A 26,780-nucleotide genomic window follows, 5' to 3' on the forward strand; every position below is an offset into this window, starting at 1 on the left:
CATCCATCATCTGGGGGTGTTCATAGACACGAACCAGAATGCAGTCTTCCTTCCGCCACACAAGATTTCCTCCATTGTCAAGTTGACAAGGACAGTGATTCTTTCCAAATCCTCCGCCCTGTCGTCCTTAGACTGCAGGGGAAAATGGTGGCATGCATAGGGATTGTGCCATGGGCTCGCCTCCACATGAGGGACCTCAAGCCATTTCAACTGCAGATAACTCAAAAGAGGAACCCACACCTCACCATCCCGAGACAAGTGAAGGACAGCTTAAGGTGGTGGACCAGGTCCCACAACCTAGCCAAGGGCCAGAACTATCTCCCAATCTCCACGATCCAGATTTTCACCGATACCAGCTTGGAAGGCTGGGGGGCGATTCTGCAGCAACAAGTAGCACAGGGTCATTGGACACCGGGAGAGAGTCACCTCCACATAAATTGGCTGGAGTTACGGGCAATCCAGAAAGCCTTGAGAGTTTTAGCCAAGAATCGAGAACAGTCACGTCCTGCTAAGAACGGACAATGTCTCAGCAAAAGCCAGCAAGGTGGGTCTCGTTCCTCCTCCCTTCACGCAGAAGCCATAACAATTCTGAATTGGGCAGAGGCTCACTTGGCGTCCATCAGGGCAGAGCACATAAAAGGAGTACTAAACGAGCAGGCAGATTGGCTCAGCCGACAGCAGGTGGACGAGGGGGAGTGGTCCTTGAAGAGAGAGACCTTCCTTCAAATAACAGAGAAATTCGGAAGACCCATCATGGACCTCTTCGCAACAGCCGAAAATCACCAGCTCCCAAGGTTCCTGTCAAGATTTATGCATCCAAGGGCAGAGGGAATAGACGCACTGTTGTCCCTGTGGCCACGGGGTCTCCTTTATGCATTTCCACCTCTACCAGTGATCTCCAAAGCTCTACAAAAAATCAGACAAGAGAGGGCCCTGGTCATCTTCATAGCCCCTCAATGGCCTCGACAACCTTGGTTCGCGACACTGAGAGAGCTATCGATCCAGGAGCCATGATCCCTACCTCCAGTCCAGGACCTTCTCCAACAGGGCCCCTTAGTACACCCAGATCCAGCCTGGTTAAAGCTGACTGCCTGGCTCTTAAAAGGTCAAGGTTGCTAGAGACAGGCTATACCTCAGAGGTCGTCAACACCATGTTGGAAGCCAGGAAACAATCCACCAGGCGCATATACAATTTTTCCTGGAAGGCCTTCACTAGATGGTGCGGGATAAAACATACTGATCCAGTGACCATTTCCACTGGCAACTTGCTTGACTTTCTCCAGGGGGGATTAGCTCAAGGGCTCAAGCTCTCAAATGACAGGTGACGGCGATTGCGACGGTTGTTCCCCAACTGGATGGCTACCCAACGTCAAGGCATCCCCACATAGTCACTTTCTTGAAAGGAGCCTCGGCCATCTCTCCTCCAACAATTCATAGATTTCCGACTTGGAGACTTCACGTGGTACTCCAAGCTCTGACTCAACACCCATTTGAACCCTTACAGGAGGCTTCCCTGGGTCACCTTAGGTTGAAAGTTCTCTTCCTCATGGCTGTTACATCAGCTAGAAGGGTGTCGGAACTGGCTGCTTTGTCATATAGAAAAAGCCTCTGCGTCTTCCATGCGGATAAAGTAGTACTACGTCCAGATCCAGCCTTTGTCCCAAAGGTAAATTCTAAGTTACATAGACAACAGGAACTCCATCTTCCATCCTTTTGCCCTCACCCTTCTCATCCAAAGGAGAAGAACTGGCACACTCTGGACGTGAAAAGAGCTTTATGCATCTTTTTGAGAAGGACGGAACCTTTCCGGCACTCGGAGCCTTTATTCGTTTCTGTTTCATCACCCAATAAAGGTTGCAAAATGTCAAAGCAGCTATCAGCAAGTGCATCAAACAGTGTATCCAGCTGTGCAGTCAACTTAGCAACATACCAGTGCCGTTAGGAATTACCGCTCACTCAGTCCTCAGCGCCGCTACTTCAGCAGCATTTGCTGGCCATGCACCAATGGAAGAAATCTGTAAGGCTGCGACCTGGTCGAGCCCTTCTACGTTCATAAGACACTACAAGATAAATGCCTATTCTTCATCTGACTCGGCATTCGGCAGGAGAGTCCTCCAGAATGTTGTATCAAATGATCAATGAAGACTCACTCCCAGTGAACATCAGCTTTTGAAGTCCCCACTGATGAAGATGTACTCCGAACTCAGTGGGAGAACGGAACCTTGGCTTACCTGTGAAGGTTCCTTCTACACTGAGGGAGGAGTACATCTTGCCCACCCAGGGTGAAGAATGGATCAAGATAAAGAATATCAAGTGTCCAGATAAAGCTGAATTTTTTAAAAAAAATTAAAAATGGGAAAACAATACGTTATATATAGGAATAATAAATAAGGGGAATTAGAATAAAGTATTTTCATGTTCTACTTGTTATTCTTGGTTTTAAGCTGTGTTTTTTGCAGTGGCTGCTCCTTGTTCTTTTGGGTGCACACCTGTCTTTCTGTTTTTAAAAATTCTGCTATGGAAGTCCTCGAACTGGATATCAGAGGGCGGTCCTAGCACATGTGACAGGAAGCAAAGTTTTTTTGGATCCTGCCTCCCTGAGCATAGGAACGACAAAACCCACTGATGAAGATGTACTCCTCCCTCAGTGTAGAAGGAACCTTCACAGGTAAGCCAAGGTTCCATTTTCAAGCAGCAGCTGTTTTGCTAGAGGCAGCAGCAGCAGCTCTTCATATAACATGTTTTACGATGAATGCAAGCAAATGCCAATTATGAAATTCCAGCTCTGGCTTGTACATATAAAACATAAAACCAATTTAAAATAACATAGTTGTTCAGTTTAAGTCCTTTCCCTTTCTCTAAATAAATTCCATATGAGCATCAGTGCCTTGTTTTTTGAGTTCCTCTGGACTCACTCATAAGACGTTTGATTCCCCAGCTGCAAATGGTATGAGTATGAAATTACAAATGTATAGAAAATGCAGATGCAAGGTGAGAGAGAGAACATAGGCGTGTGTGCATTTCTCTTAAAACTTTGTGGGTGCATATCAGAAGTAAGCTTGAGAGTAACCTTAGCCTCTGTGCCTTTCAACAAAGATTCAAGAATTCGTAACATGTTCACTAAGTTATTAGCTGAGTCAGTTTTTTCTGCCTTAATTTGCAGCAGTATTTTATCCCAGCATGGCCTCTTTCTAGGAAAGATATTGTAATATATAGGGTAACACTGGCCAGCCTTTTTTGTAAGCATCCCATTAGTTAGTCCTGCATGTGAGAGAATGCTACTTTTAGTGCATGCTCCGTTGCTCCTTGCTCCCCTGTGATTTGGTGTGCGTTTGGCTATTCTCCAGAGCCAGGCAACGGAACGGTGCTGGAGAGTTAGGCTCAGATTCTGTGCTACTGTAAAACCCACAGGGCTGATCGCGAATGCCACAAATTCCTGCTGCTTGTGGCACCATATAAAATGTCAAAATGGTCATCTCTGAGACAGTGTTTATTTCCTGTATCTGATACAAACATCAGACAATTTTGAAGCTATTCTGGTAAAAATCAGAGGATATATTTAGAGGGGAGGGGCTATTTTAAACCAAGTTTTTTATTTACTATTTATTTACATTGTTTATAGGCCATCTTTCTCACTGAGATTTAAGGCAGATTATGTCGTGTAAGTAAAATGCAATCAACAGGACGAGACATCCAATAAACAGTGCAATATGGTTTGGATTGCAGAAATCTAAAAACAAGCAGAACTCTGAAACAAAGCATAACCATTTAAACAAGTGTGCAGAGCATAGTTATAGCAACAGACAGAACATAGTAGGATAGTCCAAAAACCCTATCCCTTTGCAAAAGCATCTTTCTGTACCATTTCATTACAGTACAGTTGTATTACTTATGAAAAAAGCCCTCCTAAATAATTCAGTTCTGCATAGTTTACTGAAAGCCAGGAGAATGGGAGCCTTCCTAACCTCATAGAATCATAGAGCTGGAAGGGGCCATACAGGCATCTAGATCAGGACCAGATTTAGGGGGGGTCTGGCAGGAGCACTTGCCCTGGGCACAAGAAGAGAGGGGGTGGCAGAGAGAGGGCGGCAGAGAGGGGGCGGTGTGGCAGCAGCCAATTGAGCCATCCCCTTGGCTCTTCCTCAGCACCCTCTTTCCCTCTCTCTTGCCCTTCCCTCTTTCAGCTAGCACCATCGGGGGTGGGACCACATGGCCCAGAGAAGGCTGTGCCACACCCTCGAGCTCAAAGCTGCTGGGGTGCCCAGAGCTGAGCTAGCCTGATGCAAAGGCCTTTGAGCAAAGGGCTTTGCACATGCTCAGAGGCCTCCATGTAGTGTCATGTAGTGGTTGGAGTGCTGGGCTAGGTGGGAGATGTGGGGCAAATTCCCTTTCAGCCATGACATTTGTTTAATGCCAGTTAGCCAGTTGCTCTCTCTTTCTCTCTCTGTCAGCCTAACCTAGTTCACAAGGTTGTTGTGAGAATAAAATGAGGGAGGTGAGAATGATGTTCTCTGAGTTCCTTGGAGACAAAGAAACTCAGGAATTCTGCAAGGGGGAAGATGCAGCCTTCTCCCTATGTCTCCCTGCTGCTGCCGGGCAGCATCTAGTTCTGTGCCCTTTTTCCTACTAGGCTCTACCCTTAAACCTTAAAAATATCCCAGATGCAAACGTAAGACTTTACTAGCATTAGATGTTTTACTTTAGAATTTAATAGTTTCTTGTTTTTCTAATATCTTAGTTCCTAAACACAGTTTTTGCTGTTACACACTGAAAATAAAAATGATAGCTTTATAAAGGAACCAGGTTGATATGAATAGTTCAATACACAGAAGGAGAGATGTTAATGTACTCAAAGGGAAACATCACACCTCATGTAAAAATGTATTTTCATGCTATGGGTGTTTGGAATATTTGGAACATTTTTACCAAAGGTTCATTTGGAATGTGGATTGGGATAGAAATATTCCTCCGAATATAATGATGTAAATTATTTCAGACTGAAGCCAAACATAACTGATTCTCTCTAATTCCAAAGCAGCAGTAAGCAGATCTGTTTTATAGTTACTTTAAATATTGGCATAACTGGGGACATATTGCATTGATTACTATTCCCCCAGCTGTTCTTTCATACTCATCCATTTTTGCTCCTAAACAAGGCTTAATTCCCAATGAAATTCAGGTATTCCAGACACATTAATATTTCACCAGTAAAATCAGCAGTGGTGGCAAGTGAGACTGGTAGTCATTGACAAGTGTAACCAGTGCTGAATTTCTGAGGTGGGGGTGGGGAGAAGATGCCAGAGCTCAAACCTGTTGGAAAATCACAGCTTCTGATCTTAAAGCCCACCTCCTTGACCCTGATATGTGGGGAATCTCTGTAGTCACTCAGTCATGAGGAAATGTCATCTGCACATAATCAAGGGAACAGTGGCAGATCAGGAAGCAAAAATGGCTCGGGGGGGAGTTTCAGAGCTTTACAGCCCATTCCTGAAGGGGGGCAAAACTCCCTAGGAGCTGGCATGACCCCACACCAGCGTAGGTGCCACCTATAAGGTGGCATCTATGCCGGCGCAGGGGAAAACACGCCGGCATCCAGGAGCCACACCGGCATCCAGGAGCCACACCCACACCTTCTGGGAAAGCCCATACTGGTGTGGGGGAGCATTCCCAGGGGCAGAGCTGCCTTTGGGCAGCTTCCTAACCTCATTTGCCCCAGGAACGGCCCCTTGAGCTGCAGCAGGGCTGCTTTGTTCAATGGAGAATTCCCCCTTTTTTAGTATTTTTATTTTTTAAACCTTTTTTTTTTTTTGTCTCAGCAGCGGCTGGGAAGCCTCTGACGAGGTGGCACGGCTTCGCCACTCCCAGCCACTGTGGATCTACCCCCCCTTTTCAGGATTGTGCTCTTAGCCTCTCTTGTATAATTTAGAGCTTTAAATAGTAAATCAGAGTTTTGAGTTGGAAGTCTGGACTAGCTTAGTTTATTTGGAACTGTCTACTGTTTTTCCAGTAGTTTCTTTAATTACCAAATATGGTAATTAGTAAGCTAGAGGTATTGCTATAAGTGTGCCAGCCTTGTTACCGCATCCCATATTGCACTTCATCCACAGCTGCTCGATCAGGATTAGTGAGGTAGGTACACTGTCAGTGTGGAGCTTTATAAACCTTGTAATTTCTTTTATTTAAAAAAAGGTGGATTGCCTACCAAAACAATTGGCTGAGAAAACAAAGCTTAAGGGAGGAAATGATGGAAGCAGCAATGAATCAGGCATGCAAGGGTTAGTATAAGCAGCACGCTGTTGCGTACAGGCAGGTCTGAGTCTCTGCTTCCCACACAGCAACTTATCAATGCTGGAGGAAGCAGGACCTGACGCGTATTTTACTCTTGCCGGGAGGGGCCGGCAGCTCTTTAACACAATACAGGAACAAGATCACAGACAGATACAAGTTCCTCACCTTTAAGGTCTTGGCTGCAGGCACGGCTTTCTTCCAAGTTCAACACCACGGCAAACCGGACTCCTAAATGAAGCTTCTCAAGATAAGATACAGTCAGCATGCAATAACATTTGCTCCCACGAGGCACTTAACGGTCAGTCTTGCTTATATTGCCTTCGTGACTCTCCAGGTGTTTCAGCTCAACTGTCGGTTTCAGACTCTGATTCCTCCTGCGCCAACTTACGTCTTTTGTCCAAAAGCCGGGCTGACTTTCTCCTTTGCTGCAATGCCATTCTGCCTTTTACTCTCCTTCTCTCCACTGGTGGAGGAGACCCTGAAGGTGAAAGGCTTTCTCTTCCCTGTTCTCTTGTTTCAGCCGGCCGATCCTCTGGCTCAGAGGCCCCATCTTGCTGTTCCGGTGTTATCTCTTGAGACGGAGTGAGGGCTTGTTCAGTCTCCTCTTCCTCTGAAGAGTAATTCTCAGGCTGACTCACGACACACGCACTGATTTTTCAGTGATTATTTTAGCATTCAAAATGGTATGATGAGAATTTGTAATATTGTGCATAGGGCTATGGCGGGGGTAGACAAACTGCGGCTCGAGAGCCGCATGCGGCTCTTTGGCCCCTTGAGAGTGGCTGTGGGCTGCAGAATCGCGGCCGCCCATCTGAGAGAAGCCATCTTCCCCGGGTGCGGAGGGCGCGGGGGGGGGCTTCCTTCAGCGGAGGATCAGGGCTGCACGTCGCGGTGGAGGAGAGCCTGGCATCCCTTCCCTGCCCTGGCCGGGCTCTGCACGCACGCAGAAGTCCCGCAAAAGTCCGCCTTTCCTCCAGCCCAGAGCCGCCGCCGCGCCTGGGGGGGCGGATCTTTGCAACGTGCTGGCCCGAGCACCGGGGAGAAGGAGAGAGGCCCTGATCCAGCACACGCACACCCTCCCCCGCCTTCCTTACCTGCAAGCGCGTCCCCCTTGTGGTCTGCCCTTCCCTTCAGCCGCTGGAGAATGCCAGCAAGAGGGGGGGAGGAAACCCCTCTGCCTTCTTCCTCTTCTTCCTCCTCCTCAGAGGCTGAGGAGGGGTGGACGGCAGGACGGCCGGGGAGGGAAGGAAGGAAAGAGCCCAGGCGGCGGCGAGGAGGAGGAGGCCGAGAGGCGAGCGCGGGAGGCCGAGGCGGCCAGGATGCGCCAGGGCGGCTGCCGAGAGGTCAGTGGGGTTCGGGGAGATGCAAGGCCATTGTTCACATTAAGTGTTTGTCAGTCATTGTCATGATTTAATTTTATGGATACCTTACTTACAATTTAATTTTTATTCAATGAGACTGGTTCAGGGGGAATATATTATTATGGTATTAGTGATGCTATGTTTAGTAATTGTTTTCTACTGTGTTTTAACCTTAAGTATACGTTGGGTGTTGTAAATTGATTATGTGTTGTTGTATTATGTATTATTGTTATGGTTAAGCTCAAGACCTTTGGTCAAAGGAGCTAGTAAATAAATGGAATGGAATTTAATTTTTATCAATAAATAAGATCATTATTAAGCATGATATCAAGTTTTATTACTCTCCAGGATCAGAGGAGTAGGCCTATTATATCAGGTGATATGGAACGCAGGCAGGACAATGATGCTGCACTGGTCTTGCTGGTAGGCTTCCTGGAGGCACCTGGTTGGCCACTGTGGGAACAGACTACTGGACTTGAAGGGCCTTGGTCTGATCCAGCACTGCCTTTCTTATGTTCTCATGTGTTTACTGCGTCTGTGAATCTAGAGAAAGGTTTGCTCACATTGTTCACATTAAGTGTTTGTCAGTCATTGTCATGATTTAATTTTATGGATACCTTACTTACTTTTTTCTCTCCTCAGAGGCCATGTCTACCCACTGGCTTTCTTGGCAGTAGACCTGGACTCCGAGGAGGGGGGAAAGTCCCCCTTCAGCGGCCAGGTCTAAAAATTGGCTTCTATGGGCCTCCGGAGGCTAGGTCTACTGCCAAGAAAGCCAATGGGTAGACCTGGCCTCCCAATGGGACTCAGCCGGAGGCCAGGTCTACCAATAGGCTTTTATGGCGGTAGACCAGGCCTCCAGATGAGGACTCTGGACGGGGAGGGGAAAATGGCAGGGACTTACAATTTAATTTTTATCAATAAATAAGATCACTATTAAGTATGATATCAAGTTTTATTCAGTGTACCTATAGTTTACCGTATATACTCGCGTATAAGCCAAGTTTTTCAGCCCAAAAAAAGGGCTGAAAAAGCCGAACTCGGCTTATACGCGGGTCAATACGGTAGAGGGAGGCGGGAACTTACCGCCGCCGTCTTTCCCCGGCCGGGAGCAGCCTCCAAAGGCCCCCTGCTGCCACAGGGAGGCCACACCGCCGCCCCCGCTGCCTTTTCCAGGCCGGGAGCGGCCTGGGGGGGGGGCTCCTGCAGCCGCAGGAAGGCCGCCCTTGCCGGATCCACCACTTCCAAAGGGCCCCTGCGGCCACAGGGAGGCCGCTCCACCGCCCCCCACCGCCTTTTCCCGGCTGGGAGCGGCCTCCAAAGGCCTCCTGTGGCCACAGGGAGGCCGCTCTTACCGCCGCCGCCTTTCCCCGGCCGGGAACGGCCTCCAAAGGCCTCCTGTGGCAGCAGGGAGGCCGCGCCGCCGCCCCCACCGGGCCCATGCCACTTCCCGCCGCCAGGAGCCCAGAAGGTAAGCCTGCGGGGGAGGGAGGGGTTATAAGCCGACCCTTGGCTTATACGTGGGTGCCTAATTTTTCTCCATTTTTGAGGAGAAATTAGGCACCTCGGCTTATACGCGGGTCGGCTTATACACGGGTATATACGGTAATTAAGACTTAAAACTTTAATTAAAGTTTATTAAGTTAATAAACAGTATATCTACCTATATAGTTTAAGTTTAAGAAATTTGGCTCTCAAAAGAAATCTCAATCATTGTACTGTTGATATTTGGCTCTTTTGACTAATGAGTTTGCCGACCCCTGGGCTTTGGTGATCCTACACACTGGGCTAGCCCTGGTATTCACACATTTGTTCCACCAGTTCCACCCACAAAAAATGCACGCCAGTAGATGGGGAAAAATTCCTCAGTTGTGCTGAAGAGGAGATCTTGCTTATTTGTACAAATGGAACACATTAGTTTGTCTGCTTGCTTCCTATCAGTGTGGTTCTATCCTAGGTACACCAATGAGATGCTTATGGCCATAATAGGAATTTAGAAAGCAGTAAATCGATACATTCTAAACTGAAATGAGGGGATTACTGTCAGCAGATACTCTGGTTTATATGTGCATCAGAACTAGCCAATCTGCAAGCAATGGTTTAAAATATTTTCACAAATCTGAGTTTCTGTTCTAACTAACAAAAAACTTGCCATTTTCTTCAAATCTGAGCTGAATTACGAGCAGCCCCCTCCACATCTTCCAAAAGAGATGTTAGTGTTTTGCAAGAAATCATGCTCAGCAAATTTTTCATGGTTGTAACTTGAGTCAGCCCAAAATTTGATGGCTTCAGCTAAATTTTTCCATTGAGTTTTGAGTTCAGACTTGTATTCAGGTGTCTCTTAAAAGATGTTTTAATAATACGCCCCTCTTTCACAGCTGTGTGTAGCAGATTAGCAGAGGCTTGGCAGTTGAAATGATATTTATAATAAACTCTGGATCTGTGAAGGCAGAGACAGAACACAAACAGAATTTAAAATGCTCCCTCCCCCGATGATTTTTAACTACTTAGATAATCTAACTACTTACTTTAAAACTCATATGGTAGGCCTGGTGCCAGATGTTTCTAAGCCACTATATAGGGTGGACTGCAGCAATCTAATCTAGATGTAACTGGGACATGTACCGCAATGGCCAGATCTTTTCTGCCCAGGAAAGGCCACAGCTGGCTAACCAGTCAAAGCTGATAAAGGCACTCCTGGCTGCGGTCACCACTCCTTATCCAGCAGTGGACCTGGGTTTAGCAATACCCCCAAGCTACAAAACTGCTTCTTCAGAGGGAGCGCAACACCCAGAACGGGAAACCTTAAATCCCGGGTCAGCCCTACCTCTCACCAGTATCACTTGTCAAGGTTAAGTACTTCCGTCTATTCAGGATTGTGGATATTGAATTCTTTCAGATGTATGTATTCGGAGAGCTTGTTAACTTTCAGATGTATGTATTCGGAGAGCTTGTCAACTATTTAATGGTTTAGTTCCTGAACCATTAAAAGGCAAAACTGGATTTTACATTACAAGTATGATTTTGGTGTTGTTTTTTTACTTTGGAAACATTCAAATTATGTTCTTTTATGATTAGATGAAATGTGAATAGAATTGAGAGAAGCTCCATTTTAAGATATTAAAATGCCATCATTCAGGGCAATGCTTTGAAAACATTCTGGATTTATGGTTTTGGAGCTACTTAAAATTTTATATTACAAGAGCAAAAGTATTTTACATTCTCCAGTAAGCTTACTGTATGTAATATATTTTAGAAGCTCAATTAAAACAGTCAGCATACCCCAAAAGCACTTTACTGCTATCTAATGTAACGTTGTGCCTTTCTTTGTAGATCTTTCATGTTATTTGTGTATTGTAACTTCCTTGAATGGGTCTTGTTCCTGGAAAGTTGCCTAGATCTCTGCACTGTGGGGATATTGTTTCATAAAAATATCAAATGTATCATCAGTTCATGTATGGATATTAAGTAACAAGAAACTTGCTGTAGAAATAAGGCAAGGCAGATCTGTTATGGCCTTTTTTTTTTAACTGTCAAGTCCCATCTGACTTATGGCGACCCTTATGGTCCTTAGCCTTGAAAAATATTTAATTGTTATATTTATTTTTAAAAGTATACGTGCCTCATGTGTACTGTTTAACTGACTTCCAGCAACCAAGAATACGATAGCAAAGCCATCTATACCATTTAATGAATAAAACTTCCATGAGGAATTTCTTATGTTAATTCCATAGAAATGAATATTTCCTACCTGCTCCCAAATGACAGTAGCTTGTTTTTTTCTTTATTATAATATTACACTGTATTATTATTTTTGCATTTTTGTTTGTTTCATTCCTTAAGAAAAGGGAGAGAACCCTAAATTAAAAAAAAAATCTGAGTTGCTATGCCACAGATTTTCAGACAAATAGGGACAAATATTGGCCTTGTTACTGTCCCTTTTAACTGAAGTCTGACAATCAGAAGTCAAATCTGAGTCCAGTTTCATTTTAAAAACCAACAAAAAATTTCGGGGTATAAGCTTTCAGGAGTCAAAGCTCTCTTCATCAGATACAAATGAGAATGAAAGTCTGTCAGCCCTTCTATCAAGGTCAGAAGGTGGGAGGGGTGTTACAAAGAAGGCCCAGTTGGGGCCAGTATACAGAGGTACAATGCAAAACATAATCAGCTTGATTAGCACTATGAGATGTGGGTAGAGTGGGAAATGCAGAAAAATAACATCTGTGATGGGATAAGAATGCTATGTCTCTATTCAGCCCTGGAGAGTTCACAGCCCTGAACCTGTTAATGAATTCTAGTTCAGAATTCTTCCTTTGAAGTTTCTTTGTAGGAGGGCTGCCACTCTTAGATCAGCACTGGAATATCTTGGAAGATTAAAATGTTCTCCCACTGATTTGTGAGTGTTGAGATTTTTAATGTCAGGTTTATATCCATTTATTCTTTTGCATAGGGACTGGGCTGTTTCTTCAATGTAGTGAGTAGAAGGGCATTGTTATCAGTGGATAGCATGTATAAAACTGGAAGATGAGCAAGTGAATTAATCTGGGATAGTATGGCTGGTGGTGTTAGGAAAGGAGACTGTGGTGTTAAGAGTGTATATGGGGACAACATTGGCGTCTTGATTTATTACAGGCCCTGGTATCAGAGTCTGTGTCCATGTTAGGCAGTGCATTATTGTAAGTCAGAAGTTGTTTAAGGTTAAAGGCTATTTGTGGACAAGAAAAGGTCTGCCTCGAAGATCCTGTGAGACAGGAATATCATTATCCGGCATAAGTTGTAGGTCGTTGATGATGTGTTGAACCAATTTGAGCTGAAGCTGTATGTGACCACTAGTGGTGTTCTATTGTTGTTTTGTTTTGGCCTATACAATATGCTTTTTGAATGCATGTTGGTTTATTTTTTAAATTGTTTATATCCTGCTCTCCATGTAGCATGTCTGAGGAGACTATCTTTATCTACTGCTTGTGATTGAAGCAGGAAGGTCTTGGTTATATAGAAATTATTACAGTAGGATGCTTGATTTACACTGCTAGAAAAAAAAACCTGGATTATTACAATATGATTTATTTTGAGCATAGGATAATTATTCACCTTAATGTCCAGTAGGTGGCAATAAAGTCTAAATCAGTTTTGTCCTAGATGGTCAGTTGCTAAGAAATCCATTCCTATGGGAACCTTTGAATCACAGCCATTCTTGCCGTATGTGTATTCATCTGATTAACATAAACTATTGGTTTTCTGCAACCCTTGCCTTGCATTAACTCTGATTAACTAATGCCTAGCAGCAGGAGGCAGCCTAACGCTTTATAGTCTGATTTGTGCTGGCTCAGAAATTTTCTTCCTTTTGTTAATTGTGCAATACTGAAGAATGGATACATGTGTTCAGTCAACAATTTGTAGGCTGTCCTGTTCCTTCTAGCTTTGGCTTGATGCCCCAGCTCATGCCACTCATCTCTTGTCTCACCTACGGTAGTTTGATGGGGTCAGCAACATTGCAGACATATAAGACAGCCATCTCAAGGAGTTTAGTCTGGAAATCTTTATGGCCAAATGCCAGAGACCTCTTACTTGTAAATCATAAAAGTTGTTTCCTAGAAGATGAGAGCCAAGTAGGAAGGGAATCTCTTTTGCTTTTAACAGGACATAAGCAAAACTGGTTGGGGGAGGGGGTAATACAGGAAATTAAAGCCAGAGTCCCAAGATACCTGATTGGAGGACATTGTACACCCTGCTGGGCAGCTCTCCTTCCCTTCCAATTTCCTTCCTTCCAGTTCAGGGCTGCACTGCTGATTGCTTACTTAATATGCAATCTGTCTACTAACTGTACTATCAGAAGAGGGTATGGTAATGGTAATGGATTTCAAACCACTGGGTTATGTTCTATTCCTGTGCCTTGATATTATTTGCATAAGATTTGTGGAAGCACCAATTCATATTCTTGCCTGCTCCGGGAAGAGAAGCTCAGGTCTGTGATCAGTTTACCAAATTTAGTCTAGGAGAAGTTGTGACCCTCAGAAAGCACAGTATGCTGTATGTATGAGACTAAGATGGTAGATCTTAATACCAATGACTAGTACACTGAACTTAAGCATCTCATCTGAACATAAACTTCCTATCCCTTAAGAACATGTGCCTGCCTTTGCATTATGCTGCTAGTTCGTCCTAGCTGAGCCAAGCTCTACCTTGGGCTTGAGATTAAGGGGGTGAGGCCAGCTCAGCTACTTTATAATATGTTCTTCCTACACAGCATAGTAAAACATGTGGCTGTTCCTCTCTGCACCCCAGCAAAAAGTGTGATATGCAGTTCCCTTTGCTGTTGTATTGTCACGCCTCAGATCTGTCATCTTTATCCTGAATTTATCTTGTCATGCAGATAGTGTAATGCCCCCTCCCAGATTCAGCACAAATTACTCATTTTACCTTCAAAGCCTTTCCTGGGTTTGCCCCTTCCTCTTCTTTAAATCTTCCTATTTTAATGGACGCCAAGTGGTCTCCACCACCTTTAGCCACCCAAAAGCCTCTTGCTCCCTTAAATTAATCTACCATCAAGGCATCCATTCATTCAAAGGTAAAAAACGACTTTTCAGCGGACAGCCGTCACAGTCTTTCTGTATGCTGAAATAGCAATCCTGTTGCTACTCTGCTTACCCTGTATTTCTCCCCTGAGATGGCGGAAGATTTTCTTTATGCGGTAAAATGGTAAAATGGCATACTACTGGAACAAGCCATTTCTTGTCATTGTAGTTCTATTGATTGTTTTATTTCTTGATGCAGTGAATTAATCTACCTTTGTTCTCTTACTCTTCTTTTTCTTTGCTTAGATGTCCTTTCAAGAGTACCTACATGAAGCTGCCTCCTCTCCCCCATCAACGCTTACTTTTTCCATGAAGCCTAGCCCTTTACTGGTCATTCCCTACTGAAACTAAGATGGGTTTTCAACTTAAAAATCACTCCAATTGTCCTTTTTGGTGTTGCCATTTGGATAACTGTTGTAAATGAATCTATAGATCGTCCATTGCTTCAGTTTTTACAAAAACTCTTAAATGCCCCTCGATGTGTTGCTGGCGTTACCCTTTGCTCCGAGTTTTGCCAAATGTCGCTGGAAGCCAGGGCATGGTTGGCTGCCTTTAAGTTACAACTTAAAGTACACTTTAGCACTGAGGGGCTCCTAGCTTCTCTGATTATAACTTTTCATGCTCGCCGCGTTTGTTCATCTCAGTTTTTCGGAATACCACCACCACGCAGTTTGCTTATTATTTGACAACTCCTCGTCTTTCTAGAGCCTTCTGTTTAGCTAGACTGAATGCTAACCCCTCTTTGGTTATGCAGGGCAGGATTTTGAATATACCATAGCCAGACAGGACCTGTCCTTGCTCTTCTGGTTCTATTGATTCATTAGCTCATGCCCTCTTGGAATGCCCCTTTATTGAGGAATTTCGATCACGTTATATCTCTCCCCTTTTAACATATAAATCTAATGCCTCTATCTCTGACATAATGACTTTTTAATTAAGTGACAGGGATCCCAAGGTTACATTGTCAGTGACAAGATTTATTTCAGTCCTTATATCCCTCAAACATTAGATTTACGCTGCTCAAGATCAATGGATCAAGGAGCTCCTAAGGGATAAAGGAAAGGAAACTAAGATTAAGTACTTGTAGTTAAACTCACATTTTCTCCATCACCCCATCCTGCATCATTCTCCCTTTGGCTTCTTCACTTGTGTTGAAATTTTAGATTTTAACCTTTTCAGAGCAGGTATCATTGGCATGGCTTATTACACTGTAAGGTGCAGTGCACATTGATAACTCTGTATAAACCAACAATATTTGAGCACTTGGAATACCTGTCCAAAACCAGTTACCATTAGATGGCAGGTGGAAGTTTCTTGGTTATCAGGTTGTATTTTATGTAAAATTTGAAGCCTACACCATTGAGTTCAAGTCTGAGTATTCCATCAAAGATCAGCTTTCTCCACTGACAAATCTTTATTAATTGGAATTCCAGGGGGAATCTAATAATTACATAAAAAGGCATGTGGGATTCTCCCTGCCTCATTTAAAAATAAAATTAATAAAATTGAACAGTACTTTTAAGGAAGGAATTATGTCCCTCTGTCCCACTCCAAATACCTTACACACATACTGTTTTCCCCACCCCCACCCCTTGGGGTTCCAGCCCATGTTTGTTCTCCTGTACTTCCTTTGGGATAATCTGTTCCCCAGCCATAAAATCAATGTGTTTGTGGATTTCTGTCTCTAAGACTTCATATCCCTGGTGGCTGATAGAGTGGATATTGGGACAGTCAATGTGGGCTGATGGTGATCCACACAATTAGTAGTCTGGACTTCATAGCTGGGGATGAAGTATACCCATAAGGCTGTTTTTCAGTGTTCTTCTCTGTGATCTGTTTCACTTCTAAGACTCAGGCAAACAAAGATAACTAACGTTTTGGAAAGACAAAGTGGAGTAAATCCTACCTAAGTTCTTATCATGTCACTGAATAGAGTTCTGAAGCCTTCCTCCAGCCTAAGGCACCTTCCATCAACTTAAATGGTTCTTCTTCCACTTAAATTGGAGGAACGCTTCTAAGGCTGAGGAGGGCTTCAAACTTTGCTCAGTGGTCTGGCAATGACCTGTCCTCCAGCCTAAGGGATAGGATCCACCTCAGTTGCTAGAGATAATTTTATAGCCCTGCTATGAAAATGAGAAATTGGAAGTAACAAGATGCTGCATTATCTAACCCCGGCCTGTAGGTATTTTTACAAATTTGCTCCCTGTTTTGTTGGAAGTGGAAATGCCCCATATGTAAAAAATTGTGGATAGAAAGCAATATTAAGTAAAATTCATATTCAGTGGAAACCTATTTTGCTGCAAGCAGAGCTCAGAGAACAGATCTTTCCTGCCTCTACCTTACTTGATCCCTGAGGAACACCACTGAAAGTGATGAGGGAAGACTGCAGTGGGAGAAAGAACTGGCTCCTCCCCCCTCTCAGAAGCACCCTTCTGCTCATAAAAGAGGGGCTTTGGATACAGCCCATAAACTTAGAGATTTATAAATTAGTCAAGCATCCCCCATCTGTTCCTTCCTGTTTAACTGTAGTCCAGTGGAGTCAATAATTCCCTTTCTGGGAGACCTCAGAATCCTGGGGAAAAGCTACTTTAGTTTCACTAGGAATTTTTAAGCTTTGAGCTGCTCAGTGTTCCCTTGTATTTTTGTTTACTTGCTTCATTTTTTCTGAATCCAGCTTTCCTTGGTTTTAACAGGGTTGGGGTGAGGAAAGCCTTGCTTCTAAATTGCTGGCAGTTGGCCAGGACAGCCAGGCTCCGGGCCAAAAGCGGTGTGCTTTAAAGATTCAGTATTTCATTTCTCCTTTTGATATTCTTTCTTGTGTGTGCCACATGCCCCCAGTTTTTGACCACCCTCGTTCTTCCTTTATACTAAGTGCTGTCAAATGTTCAAACGAGACTGGAAGGAATGATTGGTGCTACTCTCATTCAAAACCTGCTTCATTAATTTTGTGCCCCTTTTAATTATGCTGTGCTGCCACAATATGGTGAGGACGCTGTGACAAAAGAAGTAGCTGGAAGAAGCCCCATGACTAGGTAGTTGCATGGTCAAAGGAATTAGTGATGCCATAATTTCTGAACTGTTGCTGACAATGCACGTTTTGACAGTTTTTACAATAGCTTCTTCCAGCCTGAAGAAATGATGATGGTTCACAATAAGGCTCTTTCTCCCTACTCATTAAAGCCACTTTACCTGTGAGTATTTTGTAGAAGTCTGTGAGAGAGAGCTGAGGGGCTCTTCTTGCTATCCAGCGTTTTCTTTCAAGAAAAACCATTTGCGCTGACATGTTAACATAAAGGATTCTGTTATATAACTTTGTTTGGCCTTCTGTGGCCTGATTCATACACGATCAGCAACTGTACGGGAGCCTAAATCTGCCACACTGGCCTCAAGTTAGCCATATTTGAACGCCTACACCAATTCACTTTTTTTTCAAATGTCACCATAGTGGTATAGGAGCATCCACACTGCTACTGCTGGAATATGGGTGATGCCTGTGTTATACAACAGGTAGGACCTTCCCTTTTTTGCTATAAAAGCACTTAGATCAGTTTCTAGGAAATATGCTTTTATTCATATTTTCTGTTAAAAACATAGAGTAGCTGTTCTAGTTGGGGAGGGGCTGTGACTCAGTGGCAGAGCATCTGCTTTGCCTGTAGAAGGTCCCAGGTTCAATCCCCAGCATCTCCGATTAAAAGAACCAGCTAGTGAGTGATGTGAAAGACCTCAGCCAGAGACCCTGGAGAGGTGCTGCCACTCTGAGTAGACTGTACTAGCCTTGATAGGCCAATGGTCTGATTCAGTATAAGGCTGCTTCATGTGTGTTCACCTTCTTCACATGGAATCTAATATCCCTAAAGATAAGCCCAGCTCATTCAGGGAATAACATGCCACAAAAAAGAACCAGAGCTAGCAGAATGTCCTATAACAAAATGTATTCAGCAAAGTTTGCTTGGAACTGGTATAGAATGTCAGGGTAAAGTTTTGGTTAATTTCCAGTTGTGTGTGTGTGTAAAGCGCCGTCAAGTCGCAGCCGACTTATGGTACGTTCTGTAAAAATATTGCTCTTTGTATCTTTGAAAAACAAGTTTGAACCCTGTTACTTTAGTGCATCTCACACTTTCTCACTAACAAAAGGTCCTAAGCATTGTCATGTTTTGTTTTGTTTTGTTTTGTTTTGATGCTCCCAGTTAATACTGATGCATGCAAGGGCTCCTTCTGCAACTTTCTGGAGAATGCCAGTCCCTTCTTCCTCATTAAAGCAGCTTTCTTGCAATTGCTATCCCTTATTTTGTGAAACTTTGCAAAATTCCGCCAAAATAAAATCAATAACATTTTAAAAAATAACATGATTTACCATAAGTTAAAGAACTAAACATTTCCGATAAAATATTAAAATGCAAATACAAATTCATCATTAAAATATATATCTAATAATAGGAAGGAAAGATCATACAATCCAGAGACAAATAAAAGATGACAAGTGAGCCAGAGTACAGCAGTTATGGAAACTCATATGTCTAATCCACACTGGAATGCTACAGCCCATGTCTGTGTTAGTTCCTCTCCTATCTGTCTGCATCCATACTAAAGTTGGGGACAAAACAGGATTAAGCAAAAGTTTGTATAGATACCTGCCTTTTCCAGTGTCTAGAACCTGGATCTCTGGGAACATACAAAGGGCATTCCAGCCTAAATTCCTGCATCCATAAACTAATGCTGCTCTCTTCATGCCAACCAAGCCCAAAACCTATAAAACCACTAGCATTACTACTACCAGTTGATTCTTTCAGGCAAGCAGCAACTTCATATTGTGTGTGTGTTAAATTCTGTCAAGTCACTTCTAACTCATGATGACCCTATGAATCAATGTCTCATCATAGAGTTTTTGAGGTAAAGGTGGTCAGAATTACCCCATACTAACCAGGGATAGCTGTAGTGGCACTGTCATTGTCTACGAAAGATCCTCCTCTAGTGTCACCTTCCACTGCTGCTGCTGCCCAGAAGCTAACCATCAAGGATTCCCCCATCCCCAGCACTGCTGGAACTGTCCGTTCTCTTCTGCTGATGTGGCTGTTGATCCCTGAAGGGGGTGGACTCATCTTAGTCTGGTGTCTCAGCTGTGACCATTCCACCTTGAGTGACTCTGCTAGGAGTTTTGCCTCATAATCTTTCTTAAATGAGGAGCAGAAGAAACTCATTAACCATAGAGTCCAGCTAGAGTGGTAGCATAAGTAAGTAGAGAATGAAAATCTCAAGACCATAGATTTGTCTTCAAAAGTAAAAAGTGTTTATTATAAAAAGAAAATTATAAATGTGCATGGTATTTTTAAAAAGTTAAGCAAGTAACCGCAGAAAGAAGAGAAGCTATCAGTAGTGCTAAGATGCAACACAGTGCTTTACTGTTGAATGCCCTACGTGCACTTTAGATTTGCCATTTTGCTATTTTAAGAAAAACAGATTAGATATGCTGGTACATATAAAAGTCAAACATTTAGATTATGTCAACAAGCAACAACAATGCAAAGCTTTAGCCTCTGAAATGTTAAACAAGCGTGAAGCCATGCAGATTTAACTGGCCACAAAGCTTTCTATAATGAAAAGCAGTGTGTGCAGTTTTGGCGAAGACCCATTTCCGAGAGCCAAACAAAACATGACAGGGCATCCCTTTGCATTTGTTTGCATCTTTACCCAGCTGCATATAAAGCAGGAAGAATTAATTTAGAGAAAACAGGCCTGCAGTTTGCCCCTTTCTGTGTGTTACCTTGCCACATTAGGTTGCTTGAATAGTTTTTCTTCCAACTCGGCTCCCTTCTAGTTTCAGAACTGGGCCAGGAGAAAAATGCTACAAACAATAGATTGCAGTAAGGTAAGGCAGGGTAGGGTAGGGAAACAGAGTTTAGTTCCCCATATCCCTTGTAAATGAAAAAATAGGACCTACCCTCACAAGAATGGTAGATACATATACAAGAATGGTAGATGATTATATATACATGAACGTTTGCATGATATTTAATCTTTTTTTTTAATATTTTTTTATTTTCTTGATTTGATAAATCAACATATAAAACAATATCCCATATGAAAAGATAATAATAATACAAAAGAAATATAATATTACTAAATTAACAATAAATTGACTTCCCCCTCACCCTCTTCCGTCTAAAAAATAAATTGTATAAACTTTTGCTAACGGAACTAATCCCAATACTATTTTAATTAACTCATTCTTGTCCTATCTAACATTATTAGATCAATACCTAATTTAATATTGATAAAAAGTGTAAATAAGGAATTAGATCAAATAGTGTCCTTTAAATGGTTCCATTAGAAATTATTTTTTTCCAAAAATATTAAACAGATAGTTTAACTATTGTGATAAACAATAAAAGATAAAAAAGAACCATTATTTGTATATAACCAAAGAAATAGTGACTTCCCCTACACCTCCCTCCATTTCCATTAAAGATTTATTATTTTGTAAATCCTCCATATCCCTAACACTCATTTAAAACATATTATGATTCTAGTAAATTAATATCATATGTAGTTCTATTTCCATTAAAGCCGATCCTTTTAGAACTTCCGGCAAGATGGCTGATCTGATCACAACTTCTCTCAAGAGCTCTTGAGAGAACCAGGAGGCGCTTTGGAAACGAGTCACTTTCAGTGACTCGACCACATTCCTAAAAGGTGGAACGTGGAGCAGGCAATTCCTGCTGCTGACCAGTGCGGTTTGACTCCCAAACTCCCCCGGGAACGAAACCTGGGGGGGTTGGATGCTGTCCTGCTTGGCTGAGGGAGGACCATCGCTGCGAGCGCCTCTAATGGAATCGGGACCAGTTCTCCTCTACCTAATACCAGCTATTGAAATATTTTAATCATCAGAAACCCCAACATCCGAGACCTGTAAGTGCCAAGAACTTCTTTTGTTTGCTTTTTTTTTAAGAGAGACGGAGGAGTTCTTCTAAACTAGCTGTACACCCGCACCCCCCCTTCCCAAGACCATGAGATAACTTGATAATAAACAAGAAAAATCACCAACTGGACTGAGGATTATAAATCTTTCTTGCGGGTAGACATAACAACTAAGGAGCAATGTCACTCAAAAGTTCAAATTGTTCAAATTGTTATATGTATTTTACTATGAGGATATCCATTCAGCATTGTACTATTATTGTTTATATATCGAATGGGATTATTGTATCAACTTTATGGAAAACGCAATAAAAAAAATATTTTTTTAAAAAAGCCGATCCTTTTAACCAGTTCCTTTTAATCTTGTCCACAAGAGAGACTAAACTGTATTAAATTGGTCCCTTTGCCCGAAATTTCCAGCATTTCCTTCTTTTCCCCATTAGTAGTAAGCGTCTAAGAACATCCTTGGAAGTTGCCAGAATAATCTCTTCTACCGGTAGATGGTCTTCATATTGAATCCACGTTGCAATATCTTCCATCCCAAATTCAAAGAGAAAATTCCTGACAACTCCAGTTTTTCTACTCATTAAATCCTCCAAGCTGGTATTGAAAAGTTCATCAGGCAGATTGAAAAGACAGAGGTCAAAGTCACTCACATTCAGATCCATAGTTGTCATCTGGGTTATTGCAGTTTGTTGGTTGTAATTTTCCATTTCCTCTGCCATATTCTTCTGTTCTTCGTCTCTCTTGTCAGCTAAAGGCACATCTTTAAGGTCTTCTGTTAGCTCGTTCATTTTTGGAGTAATTGACTGGGTAAAAATGTTCAGCATGGAATTCATTTGTTCCATCCGTTTTGACATCTGCTCTTGTTGTTTTGATAGCTGTTCATGTTGTTTTGCAGTTGTCTCATTTTGTTTAGCGAACATATCTTGGATTTTCTTTTCCATATTTACTGCTTGCGAGGGTCTTTGAATTCAAACAATTTTGGCAGGTCTTAGAGAATGTTGTTTCCAGAGTGTGGGTAGTTTAAAAACTTATGCTGAGCAAAATCGCTTAGGCATTTAAACACAAATCTTCAATATCAGCTTAAAAATAAAATTATTAAAATTTGAAGTACCATCGAGTTTTCAGGACGCTCTAGGTCGGCCAGCTTACAGGAAGTAGGAAGTCAGCCGGAAACGATGGGACCGCGGACCTTCTGACGTCCCCTTTATGTAGTTTTTTGTAGTAAACCTTTTAATTGGTACACCAAGGGGATTCACTTCCGGTCCTGCAGTGCCTCTGTCCTTCCTGTCTCTCCATTATCGACGGCCGTCGCAATGCAGTAATGCTGTTTCCTAGAGATCTTCCGGTACTTCAAAATAGATCTTGGAAACGTGGCTGGAGGACCTTCCCTGCCCGGAAAAGGTAATGCGACCAAGGGGTAGGAGGGTTTTATTACTCCTTTCACCTCAAACGTCACGGAGCCTGATTGGTAGTTGCCACATCAATCTAAAAGGTCACTTGTTTAGTCTACCCACAGATCAACTTGATAGCGTCCTTGCCGTTTTATCTGATGTCTTATCTTAGTGAAAGAGTTTTTATGTGATGGTGGGGGGAGATTACAGAGCTCCCAGTTATTTCTGCCAACCAGTTCAGACTTCTGTTCCCAGTAAGATCAAAAGAATTCTTGTTACTCACTTAGATTTCGGAGGGTGGGGTTTTTCTTCTTTAAAATAGTTCATAAGATGGTTATAGGTAACGGAAGTCCAAGCCTAATGCCAAAGAGACACTTGCGGCGATGCAATCTCCCCTCAATGCCTAGCTGGACACCATCCACACCTCCGGGGGACTTAAAAAAGCTCCCTCGGAGAGTATGGGAGTCACACCGCTTTCTTCGGGCTGCAGAGGAATTCCTGTCCACTATTTAGAACCGGGTTGGTGTGCTAAAAACACTCCATTCAAAGCGTTTCTTGGATTCCCTTGGGGAGTTTCCCCAAGGGACGAGTGCTAGGACCAGCTCAGTTACCGGAAGTGCATGATATTTAATCTGACCCTTAGTATAGAAACATATATTCAGTCTGAACTTGCTGTATGCTGATGAACTTCCAGTACACCCCATTTCTATTAATATATTTAATGTATTTCTGTTTTATATTTTATGGTTTTTTTTAATGGATTTTACTTCTGTGCTATCAAAAACAGGTTTTCCTGGGAGATTGGCAGCCATGGGAGTTGGGCATAAAGATTGGGATCTTTACATAAAAAGCTTGTTTCTTTCTTTCACTGGCTCCAACGGTGCCCCTAGTGAATATAAAGGATGGAATATACAGAGAACAAACCAGGATTTTATGAATATTGTACTGTATCGGATAATTAGTAACATTGCTTGTTTTGAATTGGTATGCCTGTTTTCTAGATTCCTGGTACAATAAAAAGGTGCATTTAATTAACCAAGGCAATCCCAAAGATTTTTCCTTTTGGAACAAAGGCTATGTAACATTTATTACAGTGTTACCTGTGTTTTCCCACTGCTATGAGAGAGTGGTTTTGTTTTTGGCTTTGCTTGACAAATATTTGTCACCATTTTGCCTTATTTGTTTTTTTCCCACCTCCCATGATTCCATTCCACTTTTAATTCCAACTTGGATTTCAAAAGAACAAACTGTACTTCAGTTGGTTTAAGTATCTCCTGGTCACAGTACTACAGTACACTATAAAAAAAAAACCTAAAGTGAAAGCCAAAGCAAACACTGTAAAACAAAAATAAAGTCTTGAAAGTAAATAGTGCAGTTTGTTGCCCTCCATATGGCTAACTGTCTGAAAGGTCATAAAGCGTGGGTCCCCCATCTTCTGGTGAAACAGCTGGGTTTACACAGCATTTTTAGAGTGTTTAGTCTGGCTCGGAGCCAGGCATGCATAATTTTTCCATTATGTGCAGTTGATAGATGGGGGAGGGAAGGTTTAGTTAGCTTCAAGGAGCAAATTTGTGAGTTACTTCAGATTTTTATTAAAAGAGGCTTTTGAAGAGTGTATAAAATAATGTAAACAAATGAGAAGGCAATAATGTTGAGGCTAGAAGCTTTGCCATTTTTGCATAAACCTATAAGGGCAAAGGTGCGTTGCTTGCAAATATGAGCAAACGCCTTGGGGCTGGGTTTGTTTTTTGCCTTTAGATTAACAGAAATATGATTACTGTAAAGCATAAAGAATAGGTGTTACTATTGGGAAGCAAAATGAGGAATTGGGAGGACAAGAGCCTCAATTGTGCCATAATAATAAAAGAACTTTCTGTAAGAGACATTGTGAGAAGCATCTTGCAGCTTCACCATACAGATATTTCACAGAACAATTGGATGTCAGACATAAACGTCTGTGTGGAAATCTCACATAACCAAAAATCCTGATTCACATTCCAGCTTCCTCCAGTTTGCTGCATTCAAAAGAATTTCCTAATTGGCTACACACATGCTTCTTTATTTACTAGAATATCTGGGCCTTCAGAGGAAAAGAATGCATGCTCAAACCAGAGGGTTCAAGGGAATCTCACTGAGGCCTCTGCTTTCTTGCTGCACACCCCAGTAACACTGCATATTGCTTACGTTTTAATTATTGAATAGTTCTGTTGGGACCCTTCAACAACCATTCCTTACAGGAAGGATTGCAAAGGAGTGTTGGCTCTCTCACCCGCCTCCCTGAAAATTCCTTTACCATTTGAGGAATGTTAGGGGCATATAATCATGATCTAGGTCACAGCCGGCATCCCACAGGAGGAAATGCAGGGCAGGGCATGGAGCGCAGGCATCGTGTTGGTAAGCTTATGTCACTTCTGGTAAAAACTGGAAGTGACATGGCAGATCCACTAGCACTTGTCAAAGTGACCTGCACAGCTCTGGTGTGCCAGGCCTTCCCCACCCCATTTCTTCCCACCAGCACCTCAGGAGGAACAAGGCAGGAGGCTTGACATCCCTATCACGATCCCCTAATGCAAATTAGTTACCCTTAAGTGACCCAGTTCTGTTCACAATCCAGGGAAACCTGAAGTGAATCTTTTTCTTAGACAGTGGAATTCTGTTATAATCAAATTGTGTCGCCAAGATCTCTTCTTTGAAGCATTTGCAGCCTGTGTAAGGCTTAGCTGTCTAAGGGCTGTGATTTGTTGGGAGGAGGAGCGTGAACTGGTAGAAGAGAAGGGCCGCATGGTTCCCCACATAGAAACACAAGGTTAAAGTTGGTGGCAACTTTAATACAATAATGATTAAAGGGGCAGTTACTTTTCTATAATGTATTTCACTTGTTAACTAGCTGCTTCATGCTGCTTACACATCTTTGCATATGTGTGTAAATTTCTTACAGAGCATAGGAAACTTGGCAATCTGACTGTGACAGTGAAAAAGACCGTCCCTTCTCCAGAAGCCATACAGATCCTGTACCAGCATATGAAATACGAATATGAGTTTTACTATTACGTCAAGGAGCAGTTTCACCGGTTAAAGCGCAAGTTTGGACTGAGATCTTCAAGCAGTAACTTTTTCCCCAGGCCGGAATTTGCCATTCCTTCTCCTCTGGAAACTGAAGAGCCAATAACAGAAGATGAGGAGCAAGATGATGAAAAGTGGTTGGAAGACATCTATAAAAGGTGATGCAAGCATCACTTTCTCCTATGCTTAATGGTTCCAGTTTTTTTTAAAAAACTAATCATAAAATTCCTTAAGGAAGTGAATTAATGTGCAGCAGCATAAAGACATTTTCTCCCGTGTTGAAGAGAAAGGGAGAAACCTCATTTGGGGAGGGTTTACATGTGTTTTAAAGTTATTTTTGTTTTTCTTGGCTCCATAGGAGCATAGTGACTAGGCCATACTTCTAAAAATGCCATCTCTTATTTCATCACAAATGTGTGTGTTTTTTCTGTAGTGGTATTTATACAAACGAGAATGCATTTCTCATTTGAGCACCTCGAACTAACAAGATAGTATTAGAAACTTGTGTCATCATCTAAATAGGAAATACCGTTTCACTAAAATAACGAAGAAAAGTCTAGCGGCATTTGACGTGGAGGAAAGCTAGAAAGAATGGCGTGATTCATGGAGTTCAGCATATTTTGTTCAAGATGCTGGTATTAGACTAAGGAATTAATGGGTGTTACTTTTTGATAAGAAAATCTTTATAATTTAATTCCTAACTTGTTGCTAGACATTTTAATGAATGGAACCAGAATATTGAAGTAGCTGGAAAAAGATATGTGGGTTGTTCTTGGTTGAAAGAACATTTCTGTAATGTCATAATTGTACGAGCTGCTTATCTCATTAACTGATTGTAATTTAGGGATGCACTTGCTAAAGATCACTGTCTCCCTCTGATATACATCTCGTACTCTGGACTAGTGAAAAGCAGATACTGAATACTGTAGGGTTAGTTAATGAAGCTGGGGGACATATTCAGTGATGGTTATGGAGGTACAGAACAGGTTTACTGTAGTCATCAAGAGAACCATCAACATTTTCTCTTTAACAACAGCAGATGACTAGACTTCACAGATACTTATTAAGGCAAGGAGAATAACAAGTGTCTTCTTCATAAGGTGCAGTTCAGAGTAGTAATGTCACCATGTATGGTAGATAGCATGAAATATCTACTCTTGGGAGCAAGGAAGTTCTGGGGG

General features: G+C 42.4%; 1 protein-coding gene across 1 annotated transcript in view; it reads left to right on the forward strand.

Annotated features, from left to right (window-relative positions):
- Window positions 1-25,783, forward strand: part of UST (uronyl 2-sulfotransferase) — a 160,943-nt gene extending 135,160 nt beyond the window's left edge. Inside the window, exon 8 of the mRNA XM_056852620.1 lies at window positions 25,475-25,783. Within this exon, the coding sequence (XP_056708598.1) occupies window positions 25,475-25,761 (287 nt within the window). The 3' untranslated portion in view covers window positions 25,762-25,783. The remainder of the gene's footprint in view (window positions 1-25,474) is intronic.
- The last annotated feature ends 997 nt before the right edge of the window (window positions 25,784-26,780 follow it).

Source organism: Euleptes europaea, chromosome 7, assembly GCF_029931775.1.
Source record: "Euleptes europaea isolate rEulEur1 chromosome 7, rEulEur1.hap1, whole genome shotgun sequence".
Taxonomy (NCBI): Eukaryota; Metazoa; Chordata; class Lepidosauria; order Squamata; family Sphaerodactylidae; genus Euleptes; species Euleptes europaea.